This window comes from Camelina sativa, chromosome 7 (genome assembly GCF_030686135.1).
Source record: "Camelina sativa cultivar CO46 ecotype springtype chromosome 7, ASM3068613v1".
Lineage (NCBI taxonomy): Eukaryota > Viridiplantae > Streptophyta > Magnoliopsida > Brassicales > Brassicaceae > Camelina > Camelina sativa.
In genome coordinates this window covers 20,896,824-20,917,164 of record NC_141886.1, presented here as the reverse complement: position 1 = coordinate 20,917,164, position 20,341 = coordinate 20,896,824, and the positions used below count along the sequence as shown (strand labels likewise).

The window sequence follows — 20,341 nt, the reverse complement described above, 5'->3', positions numbered from 1 at the left end:
CTGTGATTGGGTTTCTTTTGTTCGCTTCCTTTGTTTTCTTCTTCTTGCTTTCGTTTTCAATTTCTTTGACCTAGATCTGTTGCTATCTCTTTCAATCAATCAATCGGCACAAATCCTCTTTGTCATTTTTAATCTCATTCTTAGAGATGGGATCGATTCCTCGAGTTCCAACAACAAATCAAGATAATGTTCATCAAGCTCCAGATCAATACGAGAATCCGTATTTCTTGTACGCGGCGGATCACACTGGACTCATGCTTGTTTTCGGTCGTCTTACAGATAGATCTGAGTTTCATTCTTGGCGTCGCTCTATTCGCATGGCGCTCAACGTTTGTAACAAACTCAGATTCATAGATGGTACTATTCCTAAACCTGCTGATACTCATCGTGATGCTGGATCTTGGTCTAGGTGTAATGACATGGTTGCTACCTGGTTGATGAATTCAGTTTCTAAAAAGATTAGCCAGAGTTTATTGTTCATGTCTACTGCTGAGGCTATATGGAAAGATTTGTTGTCTCGCTTTAAACAAGATGATGCACCAAGAGTCTATGCGATTGAGCAACGATTGAGTACAATTCAACAAGGTTCTCTAGATGTTACTTCATATTATACGGAACTGGTCACATTGTGGGAAGAACACAAGAATTATATTAAGTTACCGGTTTGTACCTGCGGTAGATGTGAGTGTAATGCAGCAGTCATATAGGAGAAGCTTCAACAACGTAGCAAGGTATACCAAGTTTTTGATGGGATTAAATTAGAGCTATGAAGCTACTCGGAGGCATATTTTGTTGCTTAAACCTTTACCCAATATTGTTGATGCTTTTAATATGGTGACACAGGATGAGAGACAGAAGACTATTACTCCTACTACTAAACATGAGAATGTGGTGTTTTAAAGTACTGGTCCTTCTGGAGTGGCTCCTTCTGGTTATTACAACGTTTATGCTGAAGCTATGCAGAATATGAGTACTGGATATTAAAATGGTCCTCCGGATAATACGACATATACAATGATGAACTACATGCCTAGTCAGCTCTGTATTGTACTCATTGCAACCGTTCTGGTCATACAATACACAAGTGTTATAAGCTGAACGACTATCCATCGGGTCATAAGTTTGGACCAAGAGCCTCTTCTCAACAGTACTCTCTCCCTCGTAACCAAGCCACTTCAGGATAACGTCCATCTTTTCCTCAACAGTCTCAATTCCAACAATCTCAGTATGCAAGATCTGGTCTGATGGCTAATGCGGCAGTGAAAAGTTCTGCTCCTTTCTACAATACACAACCTACATCTCTCTATATGCCATCACCAGCTATGCATGCTATTAATCTCGATTTGTCACAGTTTAGTAACGATCAAATACACTCTTTGATCCATCAACTCAACACTCATGTCAAGCTACCTGAGCAGTCATCTCCTCATCTAACTGCTACGATAACTGAGAGTGGAGCCATGACACCTACTTCCACCTCTGGTACTATTTCAATTGAATTTTCCTCTTCTACTCTAAGATATGAAAATCATTCATTCACTTTTCAACATCATTCTCTCAATTCTTTATATTCTACTCTTCCTAATGGTACTTGGATAATTGACAGTGGAGCCACTAGTCATGTTTGTTCTTACTTGGCTTTGTTTAGTGAAGTCTTTCCTATTTCAGGTGTTACAATCTCACTCCCTAATGGCACTAGAGTGCCAATAACTCATATTGGAACCATACATATTTCAAATCATCTTATCTTGCATGAGGTGTTGCATGTCTCAACTTTTAAATTCAATTTGTTGAGTGTTAGTTCTTTACTTCATCGTAATAAATGTTCTACACATTTTTACTCAGACACTTGTTTTCTTCAGGACCTTTCTCAAGACTTGACGATTGGTAGAGGAATCTTAATTCACAGTCTTTATATCTTGGAGACTTACGTTCTTACTGCAAATTTATGTGGATCCTTGCTCGTAGATGGTGATCGTTGGCATCAACGCATAGGACATCCATCTCCTACCAAGTTACAGAAAATGTCGGGTACTTTACCTATGTCTAAGTCGAGTTCTTTACACTGTCAAGTTTTTCCATTTGCAAAACAAAGAAAATTGTCCTTTCCATCTAAAAATCATTTGTCTTCTTCACCATTTGATCTAGTTCATTTAGATATTTGGGATCCCTTTTTTATTGAGTCTGTAGAGGGTTATCGGTATTTTTTAACAATAGTGGATGATTGTACTCGAGTTACATGGCTTTATATGCAGAGGAATAACAATGATGTTTCTATTGTTTTTCCTGATTTCAGTAAACATGTTCAGACTCAACATCATACTGTTATTAAAGCTATTTGTAGTGATGATGCTCCAGAGTTAGCTTTCACTCAACTTGTTAAGACTTATGACATGATACATCAATTTTCATGTGCATACACCCCTGAACAGAACTCTGTGGTCGAACGCAAACACCAACATCTGTTAAATATTGCAAGAGCATTACTGTTTCAATCTAATGTTCCATTACCATATTGGTCAGATTATGTGCTCACGACTGTTTTTCTTATCAATCGTACTCCTTCTCTTTTATTAGATAAATTTTCCCCTTATAAAAAATTATACAAGAAACAACTAGATTATACTTTCTTGCGTTCATTTGGTTGTATTTGCTATGCTTCTACTCTTGTGTAGGATAGAAATTTACGCCTAGAGATGAGCTATGTGTTTTCTTAGGTTACCCTTCGGTTATAAAGGCTATAAGGTTTTGAATCTAAATACTAATGTGGTTTCTACATTTAGATTTTTTTTTTCTGAAACCGTTTTTCCATATAAAACCATTCCATCTGATTTACAGCAACATGACTTGTTTTCTAAAACCATAATGCCTTTATCTACACCTGTTGCTCTTGATCAACTGAGTCCTGTTTCTTATCCTGTCTTTGATGGTAATGTGTTGGCTTCTTCTCTTGTTACAAGTGCATCATCATTATCATTGTCACCTGTAACACACTCTAGTGCCACTCAACCTTCATTATCACGAGAGACTGTGACATCTGCTACAGAACAGGCCCCTCGGATCACCACCAAGTCAAAACGATAGGTAAAGGCTCCAAGTTTCTTATCCGATTACCATTGCTATTCATTCTTCTACTTTATCTGACTTTATTCCTTCTTCGCTTCTAGATTCTTTACCTCTTTTCCCTCTTTCTTCTGTTATTACATATTCAGAAATTAAGCCTTCCTATCAGGCTTTTGTTCTTTATTGTTCACTTGAAACATAACCGAAACATTTCCATCAAGCCATGGCACATCCTCATTTTCCGAAAGATATGGATGTGGAGATTTCAGCTCTTGAGCAGCTTCGAACATGGACTGTTGAATCTTTACCCCCAGATAAGCATGTGATTGGGTCTAAATGGGTTACACTATCAAATATAACCCAGATGGTTCGATTCACATATATAAGGCACGACAGGTGGCCAAAGGTTACACACAACAGGAAGGTATTGACTATATTAATACCTTTTCTCTTGTTGCCAAACTAGCCATTGTTAAGTTCATCCTCGGCCTTGCTGCAAAGTTTGGCTGGACTCTTACGCAAATGGATGTTACGAATGCCTTTCTGCATGGTACTATCAATGAAGAGATCTACATGAGTCTTCCTCAAGGATATACTCCTGCGAATGGTGCACCTTTACCTCCAAATATGGTTTGCAAGCTACACAAATCCTTATATGGTCTCAAACAAGAAACGCGGCAGTGGTACCACTGTTTTTTTTACAGTGGTTCTCAGTGAGGGTTTTGAACAATCTCCTGTCGACAATACTTTGTTTTGTCAAGCAAACTGGAGACTATTTCATCGCATTATTGGTATATGTCGATGACATTATGATTGCATCCAATAATGAATTTGATTTACAGGCTCTCCAAGCTGCTCTTCAAAAAGCTTTTAAGATTAAAGACCTTGGCGTGCCCAAAAAATTTCTTGGTCTCGAGATAGCAAGGAATGCTTCGGGGACTCTGTTTGCCAACACAAATATGCTCTGAATATTCTTGCCGCAACAGGTATGCTTGCTTGTAAACCTCAGAATGTCCCCATGGATCTAACAGTACACCTAAGTAGGGAATCTGGGACGTTATTAGCAGATGGTACTTCATATAGGGAATTGATTGGAAGATTGTTATATCTCACTATTAATAGGCCAGATATAACTTTTGTTGTCAACAATCTTAGTCAGTTCCTCTCATGTCCCAATGATGTCCAATATGCGGCTGCTCTATGCGTGTACTTCTCTATATCAAGAGTAATCCAGGATAAGGTCTTTTTTATTCTATGGATAAGGACTCTACCTGAATACGTTCAGTGATGCGAATTATGGCACATGTCCAGACTCTCGACGGTCAGTCACTGGACTTGATATGTTTATATTTTGCATATCCTTAGCATGTATTTGTCATGCGTTTAGCTAGGATAACTAATCGTTTTGCATCATCTTAGAACCTCTTTTATACACTTTACATGTTTACGAGGTTTTTGCATCATCCTTGCATACATTGTGCATTTGAGAGTATTTCAGGTGTCTAGGAGACGTCGGAAACACACACGATCGAGCCACTCTCACCCAAGCAATCGAGCCACGCAATCGAGCCACTCTCACCCAAGCAATCGAGCCACTTTCACTTACTCAATCGAGCCAGTGTCGCCCACTCCGACTCGATGCACATGTCAGGAAGACGTTCCGTCTTACACGCTTCAGGAGATTCCCAAACCGACGCTTCACCTTGTCGTTTTAAGTTTTAGGGATTTACATGTTTTTACTATAAGTAAATTTTGTTAAGTCTTGGCTGGAGACATCTTTTATCTCGTATTGTTTTCTTTTCCTTAAGGTTAACCTAGCCACCAAATACGTTATGAGACTTTGTATTCTGATATCTTTCAGATTATTCAGTTTTTGCATTGGATTCCTTCTACAAAGTTGTTCATCTTATTTTTATCTACCTAATAATGCTTGTTTCAATGTTTTCTATGTTTGCATCCTTGATGATGATTTTCGGATCTGAGTAGTGTGGTAGTTCTTGAGGATGGGATAGATTAGGAGGAGGATCTTAGGATGTAGAGTGTTTAAGCTTTGATTGTATGATTCCCTTCTGGACTAGAGTTAGAAATACTAGTTTCTCTCTGATCAATTGGAACTGGATTTTAGACATTTCCGCATCCAAAAGGTGTTGGATGAAATGTCTGACCAACTAGTGCCAGAGACTTACGTTCCTAGCCTAAGAGATTAGTTGTCTAGGATGTTTGTTGACGCGAATGAACTTGTTTTTCATGTCATGCTTGATCATGTTTCTCTAGCGAGAGCTAGGTTTGGAAGTGGTTGAGTTTGAGTAGCTTCTGTCAAGAGATTGGATTAGCTAAGAAGTGATGTTCATTGTTTAGGGATGGTTTGCTTGTGGCATGTTAAATACTCTATAGACTAGGATACTCCAACGACATCAATTACTCCCATCCTTAGGACCTCTTTCTTTCTGATTTTTATTACATTCCTCAGACTGTTTCGTTTCTTGCCTTTTTAGTTCATGCTTAGACTCGTTTATGTTTTTATTCATTTTCGCTTCTTGTCATGCATTCTCGTTTCTAGTTCTGTGACTCATTTTTGTTTTGTATTGTCACCATTCTAGGACTGTTAGACAAACACTCTCTTTGAATTGGCTTGACTTGTGATTTCTTGATTGCATCTTAATTGTTAGTAAAGTTTCCCAACTGGATTGACACCTTAAGTATTACAACTGCATAAGGTTAATTGAACCTGCTAGGATAGACACACAAAAAGCCTAGTATCAATTTGGCGTCGTTGCCATTTGGGATTCGTTTTGCTACATTTAAGATTTCAACTTTTGCAAGATTAAATTTTGTTACACTTATCACTCTGAGTACTAACTTGTTTTGGTTGTCTGCTTGTTTGTTTTGCATCTCAGGAACCTGTTGATTGCGACCTTGCATGCACACCTAATCAAGAGGGCATCAAAATTTCCTTCCTGTTTTCAAAGACATTAATCGGTTACAAAGACCACGACAAGTTCGTCAACTCACTGATCATCCCGCACCAGTCACTATGGAACAACCGAATTGACCAAATCCGGGACCGCGAAACATTGGTGTTGGGGATGCACCGAACACTCATACTCAGCGTGCTGGAATCGTCCCTCCCGCCGTGCAGAACAACAACTTCGAAATCAAAGGCACTCTGATCTCCATGATCCAGGGAAACAAGTTTCATGGGTTTCCTATGGAGAATCCACTCGACCACTTGGACGAGTTCGACCGTCTGTGCAGTCTCACCAAGATCAACGGCGTGAGTGAGGATGGTTACAAGTTGCGCCTCTTCCCATTCTCCCTGGGAAACAAAACTCATCAATGGGAGAAAAACCTTCCCAAGGGATCATTCACCACCTAGGATGGTTGCAAGAAAGCATTCTTGGCCAAGTTCTTCTCCAATTCCAGAACAGCTTGTCTCAGGAATGAGATTTCTAGCTTCACTCAAAAGAGCTCAGAATCATTCCGTGAAGCCTGGGAGCGTTTCAAGGGTTACCACAACCAGTGTCCACATCATGGTTTTAGCAACGAGTCACTGCTGAGCACTCTCTACCGTGGTGTACTACCAAAGATACGTATGCTGCTTGACACTGCTTCTAACGGTAATTTCCTGAACAAAGACGTTGAGGAAGGATGACAACTGGTGGAGAATCTCGCTCACTCTGACGACAACTACAATGAGGACTATGACCGCACAGTTCACGGCGACACTGGGTCTGAAGAGAAGAACAAGAAGGACCCCAAAAATGTCAATGAGAAGTTTGACCGTATCTTGCTAAGCCAACAGAGGAACGCCCACTTCGTATCTGAGGATGACCCTTTCCAAGTTCCAGATGGGGAGGGCGAGCAGACTGAGGAGATCAGCTATGTTTAGAAACAGGGTGGATACAACAAAGGTTACAACCCCTACAAGACGAACCCCAATTTGTCTTACCGAAGTAACAATGTTGCTAATCCACAAGATCAGGTGTACCCGCCTTAACTACAACAGCAAGGTCAACAAAAACCTTTTGTGCCTTACAATCCGAGATTCGTTCTAAAGCAACAGTTCCAACAGGGTTACCAAGCTCTCTCAGGACCACCGCCAGGATTCCGCCCTCAACCAGTTCAGCCTACTCCAGCCCTAGATCAAGAAATGAAGCAAATGATGCAACAACTTCTTTAGGGTCAAGCTAGCGGTTCTATGGATACTGCTAAGAAGTTTGCTGACCTTAGTAAGAGGATGAAATGTTCCTGCAATGATCTGAACGTCAAATTTGAAGCTTTGAATTCAAAGATAAGGTATATGGAAGGCCAATCTGCTTCTACTTCTGCACCAAAGTCTGGCCAATTCCCATGGAAAGCTGTTCAGAACCCCAAGGAGTTTGTAAATGCAATTACGCTGAGAAGTGGGAAAACATTGCCCCCCAGACAGGGAGTTCCAGACGTCACTGAGGACGGTGACGAATTAGATGGGGAGAATTTTATTCAGGATGAAACTCAAATGAAGAGCCCAGCCGAAGCAGTCAAGGATCCGGTTGAACCAGTGAAGCATTCCGAACCTGAAGCTGCTAAGTAGCCTGTTGTTTATGATGACAGACCTGCAAGGTTCATCCCTCCACCGTACAAGCCTCCTCTACCATTTCCAGTGAGGTTTAAGAAGCAGCTTACTGAGAAGTACAAAACGTTGTTCGAAAAACAAGTCAAGCAGCGTACTGAGGATGCCATTGCTGGATGCATTCGCACTTGTTCCTCACTACCATAAATTCCTCAAGGATTTAGTGATGGAGAGATCAAAAGAAGTCAATGCATGGTGGTACTAAGTCTTGAGTGCAGTGCAATCATCCAGAAGAAGATTGTACCCAAGAAGCTCAAAGATCCGGGATCATTCACTCTACCTTGCTCCCTTGGACCTATGTCTTTTGATAGGTGTTTATGTGATCTTGGCGCTTCAGTTAATCTGATGCCATTCTCTGTGGCTAAGAGGTTGGGTTTCACAAGGTTTAAGGGTTGTGACATCTCCCTCATCCTTGCAGATAGATCAGTGAAACTTCCACATGGTATTTTAGAGGACTTACCTGTCAGGATCAGAGACGTGGAAGTGCCAACCGACTTTGTGGTTTTGGAGATGTATGAAGAACCAAAAGATCCGTTGATCTTAGGAAGAACGTTCCTGGCGACTGCTGGAGCCATCATTGATGTCAAAAATGGCAAGATTGATCTTAATCTGGGTGACGACTTCATCATTAAGTTTGACATCAAAGATACTTTGAAGAAGCCAACAATAGGAGGACAAGTCTTCTACATTGAAGAGATGGATAAGTTGGCTGATGAGTTTTTGGAGGAACTAGCTGAGAAGGACCATCTCAAAACTGCTCTAACCGAGGATGAAGAAGAAGGTATCCTGCATGAGGAGACCACTTGTTACAAGAATCTGCTAGACTCCCACAGAGAAACGGATGGACAAGAGGAGTTCGAGCAGCTATCTGACGCAGATGAGGTATGTGCAGTTGAGGCAGAGACTTCAGAACGTAAGATCTCCCACTCGACTGTGACCGCTCCTGACTCCCATGCTGACGACTGGTCGAAACTGAAAGCTCCGAAGGTAGAACTCAAAACTCTCCCTTTCGGACTCAGGTACGTTTTTCTGGGAACCAATTCTACTTATCCCGTCATAGTGAATTCTAGGTTGAGTGATGATGAATTGGGGATGCTAGTAACTGAGCTTATAAAGTATAGAAAGGCTATAGGTTATTCTTTAGATGATATCAAGAGAATATCACCTAGTCGTTGCACCCATATAATCAATCTTGAAAATGAATCTTATGCTAGTATTGAACCCCAAAGAAGATTGAACCCTAATCTGAAAGAGGTAGTTAAGAAAGAAATCCTAAAACTGCTTGATGCTGGAGTTATCTATCCCATCTCTGATAGTATTTGGGTATCTCCAGTGCACTGTGTACCTAAAAAGGGAGGAATCACTGTTATCAAAAATGAAAAAAATGAGCTAATCCCAACTAGGACCATCACAGGACATAGGATGTCCATTGATTATAGGAAGTTGAATGTTGTATCTAGGAAAGATCATTTTCCTCTTCCTTTCATTGATCAAATGTTGGAAAGACTAGCTAATCATCCTTATTACTGTTTCCTTGATGGGTATAGCGGATTCTTCCAAATCCCTATCCACCCAAATGATCAGGAAAAGACAACATTTGCTTGTCCTTATGGCACTTTTGCCTACAGACGCATGCCATTTGGTTTGTGCAATGCTCCTGCCACCTTTCAAAGGTGCACGACATCGATATATCGGATTTGATTGAGGAGTCAATGGAAGTGTTTATGGACGACTTCTCTGTATACGGTTCCACTTTCTCCTCCTGTTTGTTAAATCTATGCAGGGTATTGACGCGATGTGAGGAGATGAACCTGGTGCTGAACTGGGAAAAGTGCCAATTCATGGTTGAAGAAGGGATCATTCTGGGACACAATAATTCTGAGAAAGGAATTGAGGTTGACAAAGCCAAGATTGAGGTCATGGTTCAGCTTCAACCGCCTAAGATAGTGAAGGACATCAGAAGCTTTCTGGGACATGCTGGGTTTTACAGGAGATTCATTAAGGACTTCTCAAAAATTGCAAGACCTTTGACAAGGTTGCTGTGCAAGGAGGTTGAGTTCGAATTTGATGCAGCATGCTTGGAAGCTTTCAACAAGATCAAGGAGGCCTTGGTTTCGGCACCCATAGTACAAGCTCCAAATTGGGATCATACGTTCGAGATTATGTTTGACGCTTCAGACTTTGCGGTTGGAGCTGTTCTGGGACAGCATATTGACAAGAAGCTTCATGTCATCTACTACGCGAGTCGCACCTTGGACGAGACTCATGGAAGGTACCCTACTACGGAGAAGGAACTCCTAGCAGTTGTTTTTGCATTCGAAAAATTCAGGAGTTATCTGGTAGGTTTGAAGGTCATTGTGTATACCGATCATGTTGTTCTGAGACACATCTATACGAAGAAGGATACCAAGCCGAGATTGTTAAGATGGATTCTGCTACTTCAGGAGTTCGACATGGAGATTGTTGACAAGATAGGCATAGAAAACATAGTTGCAGACCACCTGTCAAAAATGAGGATTGAAGATGCTGTTCCCATAGATGATTCAATGCCTGAGGAACAACTTCTGGTAGCCCAGGTTTGTGAGCAGATGCATGACATAGAGCTTGACAATCTCAGAATCAGATGCATGGCGATCACTTCGGACACTGCACCATGGTATGCAGATGTCGTGACTTACAAGGTTTGTGGAGAGGTTCCTGATGACATGGATCCCTACAGGAAGAAAAAGTTTTTCAGGGAGGTCAACCACTACTCCTCGGACAAGCCCTACCTGTACAAAAGAGGTTCTGACGGTCTGTTAAGGAGATGCATAGCAGAAGGGGTAGTGCAGGGAGTGCTTGAGCACTGTCACTGCTCCACCTATGGAGGTCACTTCACCACATTCAAGACAGCCCAGAAGGTTCTTCAAGCAGGTCTCTGGTGGCCAACCTTGTTCAAAGTGTGACGCTTGTCAGAGGATGGGAAACATCACAAGGAGGAACGAGATACCCCAGAATCCGATCCTGGAAGTGGAGATATTTGATGTTTGGGGTATAGACTTCATGGAACCTTTCAACCCTCCATCAAATGGTAATGTCTATATTCTGGTGGCAGTTGATTATGTATCTAAGTGGGTCGAAGCCATTGCCAGTCCTACCAATGATCACAAGGTTGTTCTAAAGTTGTTCAAAAGTATAATTTTTCCAAGGTATGGGATACCCAGAGCGGTGATCAGTGATGGTGGAACTCACTTCATCAACAAGGTGTTTGAGAGTATGCTGAGAAAGTATGGGGTCAAGCACAAGGTATCTACTGCGTATCACCCTCATACCAGCGGACAGGTTGAAGTCTCGAATAAGCAGATCAAGGGTATCCTATCAAGGATTGTTGGAGTTTCGAAGAAAGATTGGTCTGTCAAGTTGGATGAGACTCTCTGGGCGTACAGAACAGCATTCAAGACGCCAATAGGCAGAACACCATTTCAGCTGGTATATGGTAAATCATGTCATCTCCCTATAGAGGTTGAGTACAAGGCGCTTTGGGCTATCAAGTTGCTGAACATAGATATTGATACAACTCAGGCTAAGAGGACTCTTGATCTACATGAGTTGGAAGAAATCAGACTTGATGCCTATGAGAGCTCAAAGATCTATTAAGAAAGAACCAAGAATTTTCATGATCAGAAAATTGTTGTCAAGGAGCTCAAGGCTGGAGATCAGGTTTTGCTTTTCAACTCCAAACTTAAGTTATTTCCTGGAAAGCTTAAGTCTAGGTGGTCTGGACCTTTTGACGTCAAGGAAGTTCTGCCATGCGGAGCCATAACTCTTCTGAACAAGGATGGTAGCGAGTTCACTGTAAATGGTCAGAGAGTCAAGAAATATTTAGCTGATCAAGTCCGACCAGAGGGGTCTTCTGTGCTCATCTATGAACCCTCAAAAGCATAAAAAGCTGAAAAGTCAAGTTAGGGACTTTAAGCAAGCTCACTTGGGCGGAAGTCCCAAAGGTATCATTGTAAATATTTTCTTTTTTAGGATCCTTGTGTTTTTAATATTTGTTTTTGGTTTTCTAGTGTTCAGGAATCTATAGACGGGAGTCTAAGCAACAGAAAAAAAAATGCAGTTAAACGAGTGGGTTTAGAGTAAAGTATAGTATAATGGGTTTTACAGAAGAGACTGAGGATATAAAAAAAAAAAAGAAAAAGAGGAGAAGAAAAAATTATAAGAGAGAAGCAGAATCAAGAGTGTGTCGGTCTCATGGGGAACAGAAGAAAATATAGAGTGGGAATCTTTATCACGCCCCATACCCCACTTATGTCCTATTCTCACCCACCTATTCACCCACGTGAACCCTCACCCCCACTCTCTTCTTTTCCCACATGAACCCTCCCATCATCTCAACTCCTATCTTTCTTGCTCCCTCTCTTGAGACATATCAAACCACTCACCATCACCTTTCTGTCACCTCACCTCACCACCATCCCTATCCTCACACTCCTCCTTCTCTTTTTAAACAACTTCTCATCTCTCCTTTTTCCTCTCACCCAACGACATTCACTCTACTTCATCACTCTTTCATTCTCAGTCTCTCCCACCAACCACACCAAACACTCATCCCTCACTCTCTCTGCTCGACAACATCTTCGTTCTCACAAGATTCCTGCTCCGGCAAAGCTGCACACTCGACTGGTGAAGCTGCACATCACGCTCGAGCCAAGTACTCCGTTCGAGTCTGTCTCGACCCATACGTTCGAGTCGACGGTCCGACTACACATCTCGATCGCTGTTCAAGCCAACACTCCCGAAACTGTGCGACATGTTCTGCTCGACAATCGTTCTTGTAACATCCGCGAACCAATTACTGGTTTTCTGGGATGGGTGTCGATCGACACCATGGTGGTATCGGTCGACACCAATGTTATCTGGTTCGATCAGATTGATTTAATCGTCGATTTTGGTCGGTTTGGTTTGGTGTTTGTCTCGCCATTTTTAGAGAAAACAAAGGGAGAAAATTGTTCTTGAGGTTCTAGAGAGAGTTTGTGAGATTTCAAGGCTTTGTGGGTGAGATCTTGTTGTAGGAGTGAGGATTCAAGGCTAGGAATGTGTAGGAAGCTTGCTGGGAGTGTGGATTCGTTCATTGTTGGTCAGAATCTTCCTGCAGAGAGGTGAATGCATGACCATGGCTTATCTAAGCTAAGATCTCTGTTTTTGTGATATTGTGTGTTGTTTGGTTGTTTCTTTTGGTTTTTTGTGAGTTTTTTTTAGCTCATGAGGCTTGGATTCGTTCTTGGGATCGTGTGGAACGAAAAGGAGAAGTTTGGAGGCGAGATTCAGAAGTTATGTTCGAAGGAAATCACTGCTCGGCAGTGGTATCGGTCGACACCAATATGGTGTCGGTTGAAACCAACACGAGGACGGCTCGGGGAGGTGTCGGTCGACATCGTTAGGGTTTCAGGAGTGTCGAGCAGGTGTCAGTCGACACCAGATGTCCAGTGTTGGTCGACACCCTTTCTAACAGTAATCGGATTGTGTCGGGTCGCTTTGTACATGTTCCTGGTTTGTTTTATTGTTGTTGTTTGTGGCATGATAGATCTTATTGTTTGTGTGTATAGCCTAGTAGATGGGAGGATTACCTCACTGAGTGTTTATCAAATACTCATGCATCTCAATTTGTGTTTGCGGTGCAGGTAAAGGCAAAGTGTGATCGTGGAATCAAGGCAATGAAGAGGAGGATGTTCTAGAGACTCGATTTCTGGCATTCTTAGGTTGCTAGAGTTAGGTCTTTAGAACTTGCTAGGTTGCTGGTTCCTTGTTTCCTGTTGTTTGATATTGGAATGGTTATGTTTTGGGTATTGGTTATTTATTATTGGATATTATTGGTTTATTGGTATTGATATCCGCTGTTGAATGTGTCTGTGGTTACGTGGCTAGTGGGTATGGGACCACTAGTTGTAGATTATTATTATTATTATTATTATTATTATCTATTAATTAAAAAAACGGGTCGGGTCGTTTCAGTTTGGTATCAGAGCCCTCACGGTTCTAGGTTTGGGTTCACTAGGCTTTGTTCTGTAGATGTTTGGGATTGCATGTCTTGATTGGTTATGTGAGTTAGTCAATTGTGTGTGGCATGTAGTTCTAGAACATCCTCTTCGAGCCTACAGTGTGATTCCACGGTGAGTTATGTTTTTTGTGTTTTTTGTATTATGTTAAGATTGCTTGTTAGCCTTTGTTCTTGGAAGTACAATGGCTAAAGGTGTTTGAGTTGTTGGTCGTGGAAGGGGACGTGGTCGTGGTCATGGTCGGGCGGGTCCTGAGGCCAGCGAGTGTGTGGTCCAGAGTTCCACGAGGAGGTACGTCAGAAGGTCGCAAGCGTATCAGGAGGGACCAGAGGGGGTTAGCCGGTGAGCGTGTCGGGTGTGCTGGGAACCCAGGTGTGGGGTTTCAGCAGGTGGAGCCTAGGGTCGAGATGATTGCTTGGCGGATCTGTTGGCGTACTGTTGAAGCGGTTACCGAGCGGGGTACCAGTGCAAGCTCCAGTTGTACCGCATGTGGCGGGGTGCAGCCGAGGGCTGCGGATGTTGAGGACTTTCCATCTTATGTTAGGAGGATGGAGCAGTGGTAAATGACCAGTGCGAGATTCTTCACGAGAGGTATTGAGCCTAGAGAGGCGGATAGATGTAGTTGGAGCAGATATTTCTCTGTTTGGTGGGTAATCCAGTTGGATATTAGAAGTTGAATGGGCAGGTAAAAAATTGCAATGTTATACTCATACCACGGGAAGTACCATAGGTCGAAAGATGTTTATAGTCTTTAAGGATTGTTGCTCCTGATCGAGCCGAAACCGTTCCAATCGATCGGTTTCCCCTCTCTTTGTTCTTTCAAGCTTTAAATTTCATATTTACTCTGGTTACTTGCTCACTAACATATTAACGCTTAGCTTTGAGTTTATCATGTCTCAGCGGAGCAGAAAGAGTACTGAGCTAATAGAGGAAATGAGAGATGCATATGGTTGTAAGGCTGGGGAACGCTCATCACCTAATTCTATGGCGAAGCGCTTCTTAGAAATGAAAAACATGGTCGGCGAAGTTGTTGGGGGTTCAAGCCAAGTGGCGGGGACAAGTAGACCATCCAATCCGCTCACTAAGAGCAAGAGTCGCGGGAAGAGACCGACACAAACTTCTAACTCAAGAGAGGAAGGCAGTGATTACGAACAAAAGGAACCTGAGTTGCGTTCTGGACAAGCTCCCAGGAAATCTGTAAAATGACTCCCAAGGAGTATTACGAGCTGTTTCAGCAGTTGGAGTTTAACGGAACAAGAGACCCTCATGTCGAGACTATGGAGCAACTCGGGATTACGGAGGATTTTCAATACTTATTTAGGCGATGCCATCTGGAGCGACTCATGAACACCCCCAAGAATGGATACAAAGAGGAGGCTATCCACTTCCTCTCTACTTTGGAGATGCACTTATACGCGGATGAGCCAGGCATGATGTCTGATGGAGGGCTGGGGTACATTATCTTCCGCGTTCATGGTCAGTTCTACACCCTTACTTTCAGAACCATCGAAGAGATCTTTGGATTTCCCGGCGGAACGGGGACTACATCGCAGTTAGACAGGAACGAAATATCAGCACTCTAGGCGACGATTCCCACATTCTCTTCATCGAAAACGAAAGCAATGAACCTGAGAAGCCCAGTGTTGCGTTACTTCCAGAAGGGAGTGGCCAATGCATTCTACGCCAAGGAGATTAAGGGATACATCACGAACGGCAAGCTCGAGATGATTGATCTAGCGCTCAAGGGACTCTCATTCACAGCAATGGATGGCACCGAGCTGCAAGGTGACATGTCCAACACTTCCGTCTCGCTCTACCTCCTCAACTACATGATTTCATACAAGACTTGGGTCTCGAGACTCAACAGCAACAACTCTCCCGGAGTGATGTGTATGGGCGGCGTAGCGACTTGGTTTCTTGAGGCAGCTGGTGTTCCATTACTATCCGAGCCACACTCACCACGCTGGATCGACGCGAACAACCTGCGGCAGTTGCGCACTCTGGAGTGGGGTTTGAGGCACGGACGGTTGATTTACAAGTTTGTGCATCTGGAGGTTGGTACCTCGAGATTACTCCTGCCTTGCGTCGAGCTGACTACTATCTTGAGGGGTGACCATGTAGAGTTCATACCTCCCACGGACACTCTGTACAAGTCTGGGGATGAGATGCAGCGGGTAGAGATTGTAGAAGCAGGAGCAGACCCGATGGAGGAGGACACAGTTGAGTACCGCCCTGAGCAGTTTCACTTCGAAGAGTACTCAGACCCGATAATGGCTAAGGGAGTCAGAGCAGCTCATGAACGCCTCAACAAGCTTCAGCGATGGGGGAAGGCCAGAGACAAGGCGTTCAACAGCTTCACCAAGACTATGACGAACTTCATGCGTAAGTTTAGCTGCTTGACTTCCACTACCGTTGTCCCTAGGTCTATCCCCGAGGACACCAGACCCATGCTGGGACGCGCCTTCGTGACACTCGAGCCAACTCGTCAGAGAACACTCTCTATGGTTCCCTCCCCAGCACGTCAATCTTCATATGTGCCTCGGGAGCGTCAACCTTCATCCGCTCCTTCACGCCACTCGTCACACGAGTCTAGGGAGAGACAGAGACGCGGTTTGCGAGGTTCCAGAGCGTCATCTAGTCGTCGATCTGTGCGTCGTTCTGCAGCTCGAGATGAGCATGAGGTTGAGGTTCAGCAGCAAGTTGAAGCTCAGGGTGATCATCAGGGTATGCACGGGGCTGAGCAACAGAGCGAACATCAAGGTAATTATCAGCCTACGGAGGTTGTTGTGTTGGTATCGGACCATGGTGAGTCAAACACGCAAGCGGTTGAGCAGCAAGTCGACCAACCAGCTGAGGTCACTCCTGCGTATCCGGAACAAGGGGAAGGGAAAAGTCAATATAACGCTCCTCCTTGGGCGAGCACCGACTTCTTCTTCTACTACTGACGTACTCCTACTTTCCATTGTATATACCATTTCATTCCTGCATTGTTTCTGTTGTGATTCTAAATCCTCCTGCAAATTTTTCTTACACAGGAGACTGTGTAATTTAAGTTTGGGGGAGGGTTTGAGATGATGTATCTGATGTTGTGTCTTGTGATTCTTATTTCAAATTTTTGCATCATATCATGTTTGAGTTTGCATCCATCTATTTGCATAGAAAAACCAAAAAATATATATATATAAACGAAAATTTCCACAAAAACAGAGTGTTCATGTAGTTTGCACTTGCATATTATGATTGAGTCTAGTGTTATTCATATAGGGTTGTGCATTTAGCATAGGGGTTGATGATGATTGTAACCTTGGTAGCATGCTGGATTCAATAGGCTATGATCAAGGCCCTTGTTATTAGTTCTTTGATGCATGTTGATTGAATTTGAAAATGTAAGATTGAAGCATGTTTTGAATTGACATCACTCCGTATCTATATGAACCTAATCCTGACTTGCAATTATCTTGTTATGCATTGAAGTCGAACTTATGGATACCAAAAACATACTTGGATTGTATTTCACATTTTACCACCCTTGTCAATCCAAGTAGCTAATTCCAATTTTTGGAACAGTTCCCCGCACCCTTAACCAACCTTTCTTTCAAGCCAATTGTATTCTTGAGTGTCAGGCATTTTCCGAGTTGAGCTTGTTAGAAAGTGTTAGGTTCTAACCGACAAGAGTAGGATCCTGTGTAGTTCTAGTTCGCGTTATCCGGACTAGTAGGACTAGGTGAGAACTCGATTTTGGGTATTGGGTATGGATTTGTGCAGAAAAGTAAAGGGTAGAAAGTCTTAAGGAGAGGGATGTGTTTTCAAAGTTTACAAGTCTAGTAAAGGATTTGGGTTGAGAAAAGTAAAAAGAGTTATTGGTTATGGGCATAAAGTAAATGGTTAGAAAAAGAAAAGAAAGTAAAAATGTTTAAGATGTCTAGAGTCCTTGGAAGAAAAGAGAAGGAACCATAGTGATAATAAAGATTTCCCAATTCGCTAGAATGAAAAGAAGTGAACTCCTCCTAAGACTAAGTGTAAAGAGGTTGAGATGATGTTTATGATGAAGGGTAGAGATAGGAGCAATTTCTGGATAAGAATGTTAGGACTGAGTTTCCTTGGGGACCTTGGGGTAGACAGGGCACTGCTGTTGTATATATCAGTTAGTTTCAACCTTTAGCCTTCTTTTGAGCTCAACTCCTTTTCGTGAGAGAACCTTATTCTGTATTGACAAAACCACTTGAGAAGGAAACCATCTTCGTCTTTGACCTTTTACCCTAGCCAAATGAGTTCAACGGCACTGCATAGCTTGATTCACGGCTCTCCGTTAATGAATGTTAAAGGGAGTGATTGATAGGATTGCATGTGTAGATTAAAGATCATAATCGTTTCAATTAAGTTAAGAAACAAAGTTCTTTCACCTTGCATCATAGAACTAAAAACAAGGACCTTGATTCTAACTACTCAATTCAGCATGTTTTAGGTTTTGAGACCCCATCTTCACACCTCTCTTCCATACTTTGTTCTTGATTGTTTGCTTGAGGAAAAGCAAAAAATAAGTTTGGGGGAGTTGTTATGTTTATATTTTGCATCTCCTTAGCATGTATTTGTCATGCGCTTCGCTAGGATAACTAGTCGTTTTGCATCATCTTAGAACCTCTTTTATACACTTTGCATGTTTAGGAGGTTTTTGCATCATCCTTGCATACATTATGCATTTCGGAGTATTTCAGGTGTCTAGGAGACAGAAACGCAGACGATCGAGCCACTTTCACCCAAGCAATCGAGCCACGCAATCAAGCCACTCTCACCCAAGCAATCAAGCCACGCAATCGAGCCACTCTCACCCAAGCAATCGAGCCACTTTCACTTACTCAATCGAGCCACTGTCGCCCACTCCGACTCGATGCACATGACAGGAAGACGTTCCGTCTTACACGCTTCAGGAGATTCTCAAATCGACGCTTCACCTTGTCGTTTTAAGTTTTAGAGATTTACATGTTTTTACTATAAATAATTTTTGTTAAGTCTTGGCTGGAGACATCTTTTATCTCGTATTGCTTTCTTTTCCTTAAGGTTAACCTAGCCACCAAATATGTTCTGAGACTTTGTATTCCGATATCTTTGAGATTATTCAGTTTTTGCATTGGATTCCTTCTGCAAAGTTGTTCATCTTATTTTTATCTACCTAATAATGCTTGTTTCAATGTTTTCTATGTTTGCATCCTTGATGATGATTTTCGGATCTGAGTAGTTTGGTAGTGATTGTGCTTCTTTGTGCCATCCAAAGAGGTTTACGTTTCTTACGTCTCAACTCAATTATGCTGCTCCGATGGTTTGGCCGTAGTCTCCGCCGCTATGTTACAGACAATGGTGGTAAAATCAAATTCACGATTTGAGATTTCTCCGGCAAAACCTGTGTTCAATCCTTTCATCTGAGATTTCATTATTAGTTCATCCTCATTAATTTTTGTGAGAAATGCCAAGACGATTTGTTTATTCGATTTACCATACTTCACCGCTTTAGCCGCTACAAACTCCGTCGTAGCAAGAAAACCCAACCCAACCTTACTCTGGTCTCACGACGAGACTCTCCGTGACTGTGGTCCTCTTAAATCGAATCAACTCACGGGGAAGAGATTGTCGTCGTCGTCTCAGCTTGTTCTGATGTTGACTGGTCATCTATCTCGATTTGGCCTTTATATAATCAAATGGAAGAGTTGGATTAGAACCTTGCGCTTATCTCAGGCTGTTCTCTCACACGACTGCCTCCATATTCGAATAATCACTATCAAGAGGACGAAGATGAGGATTATGAAGAAGAAGATGAAGAGAGACATAGCAAATTGAGGAGTATTAACTACATAATGACAAGATCTAGTACAATTTATAGATTTGCTGGAGTTGGTGGATCGACGACTCTTGTCATGAAGACAAAGAGAGAGATCTTGAAAAGGAAAAGGAACAACTATGGAGATGGTTGTGAGAGGCAGAGGAAAGGAGCAAGAGCCATGGTAGCAGATATTAGAGTGTTGATGAGAAAGTTATGGTAATGGAGAAGAAGAAGGTGGAGTTTGCGAAGGAGACAATGAGACTTCATAAGGAAATGGAGATTAGAATGATTGATTTGATTAAGACTTTTAAAGCTCAACTTCTTTGGTTTTTTCAACTCTTCCTTTGATTCCTCCTCTTTCTAAAGAGAAGAAATTATTAATTAAGCCAATAAAATAGAAGATGATGCTATGTTTATTGTTCTTCTTCTCTCTTTTAGTTCTGTGGACTAAACTGGAAATCCAAAGTTAGCTGGTATCAGACATTTAAGAAGATCTTCATAAACTCAAGGACATCTTTCTAAACAATATGAAATCTTTCTTAAATTTAAAGAAATGAGTTTTGACCTATCTTTTTATTCATGTTTTGCCTCAATATATTGCAAACTACTCCATTTAGTGAAGAATATTGATTTTATTTTTGTGAACATTCTGATGTTAAGAAATTCTAATTTTTTATGAAGGTCTTCCCGAATTTTATACAATCCTTCCTTAATTTCAAATAATGTTTCTTGAAGTTCAATCACAAGTAAAGCAAAGTGCTAACAGAAACATGTGACACTATTATGATGCATACAAGTACCAAAACAATCTAT

The 20,341-nt window shown here is 42.0% G+C and overlaps 1 protein-coding gene, 1 non-coding gene and 1 pseudogene across 2 annotated transcripts; 2 read left to right on the top strand and 1 right to left on the bottom strand.

The window, feature by feature from the left end:
* The first annotated feature begins 146 nt into the window (after positions 1–146).
* On the top strand, positions 147–900 carry LOC147941517 (uncharacterized). The gene is made up of 2 exons (XM_087458547.1): positions 147–662; positions 844–900. The coding sequence occupies exons 1-2, from the start codon at positions 147–149 to the stop codon at positions 898–900; spliced, it is 573 nt and encodes a 190-aa protein (XP_087314673.1).
* Positions 901–6,493: 5,593 nt separating this feature from the next.
* LOC147941516 (small nucleolar RNA R71) lies at positions 6,494–6,600 on the bottom strand. The gene has a single exon (XR_015563066.1). It is a non-coding gene; the product is annotated as a small nucleolar RNA R71 (small nucleolar RNA).
* A 12,465-nt stretch (positions 6,601–19,065) lies between these two features.
* Positions 19,066–19,876, top strand: LOC104704738 (uncharacterized; annotated as a pseudogene).
* Positions 19,877–20,341: the final 465 nt, after the last annotated feature.

Excerpts from the sequence above, each read along its gene's own strand:
- LOC147941517 (XM_087458547.1), top strand. The coding sequence starts at position 147 with ATGGGATCGATTCCTCGAGTTCCAACAACAAATCAAGATAATGTTCAT. Across the intron at positions 663-843 it reads AGAATTATATTAAGTTACCG|GATGAGAGACAGAAGACTAT; the intron begins GTTTGTACCTGC and ends ATGGTGACACAG.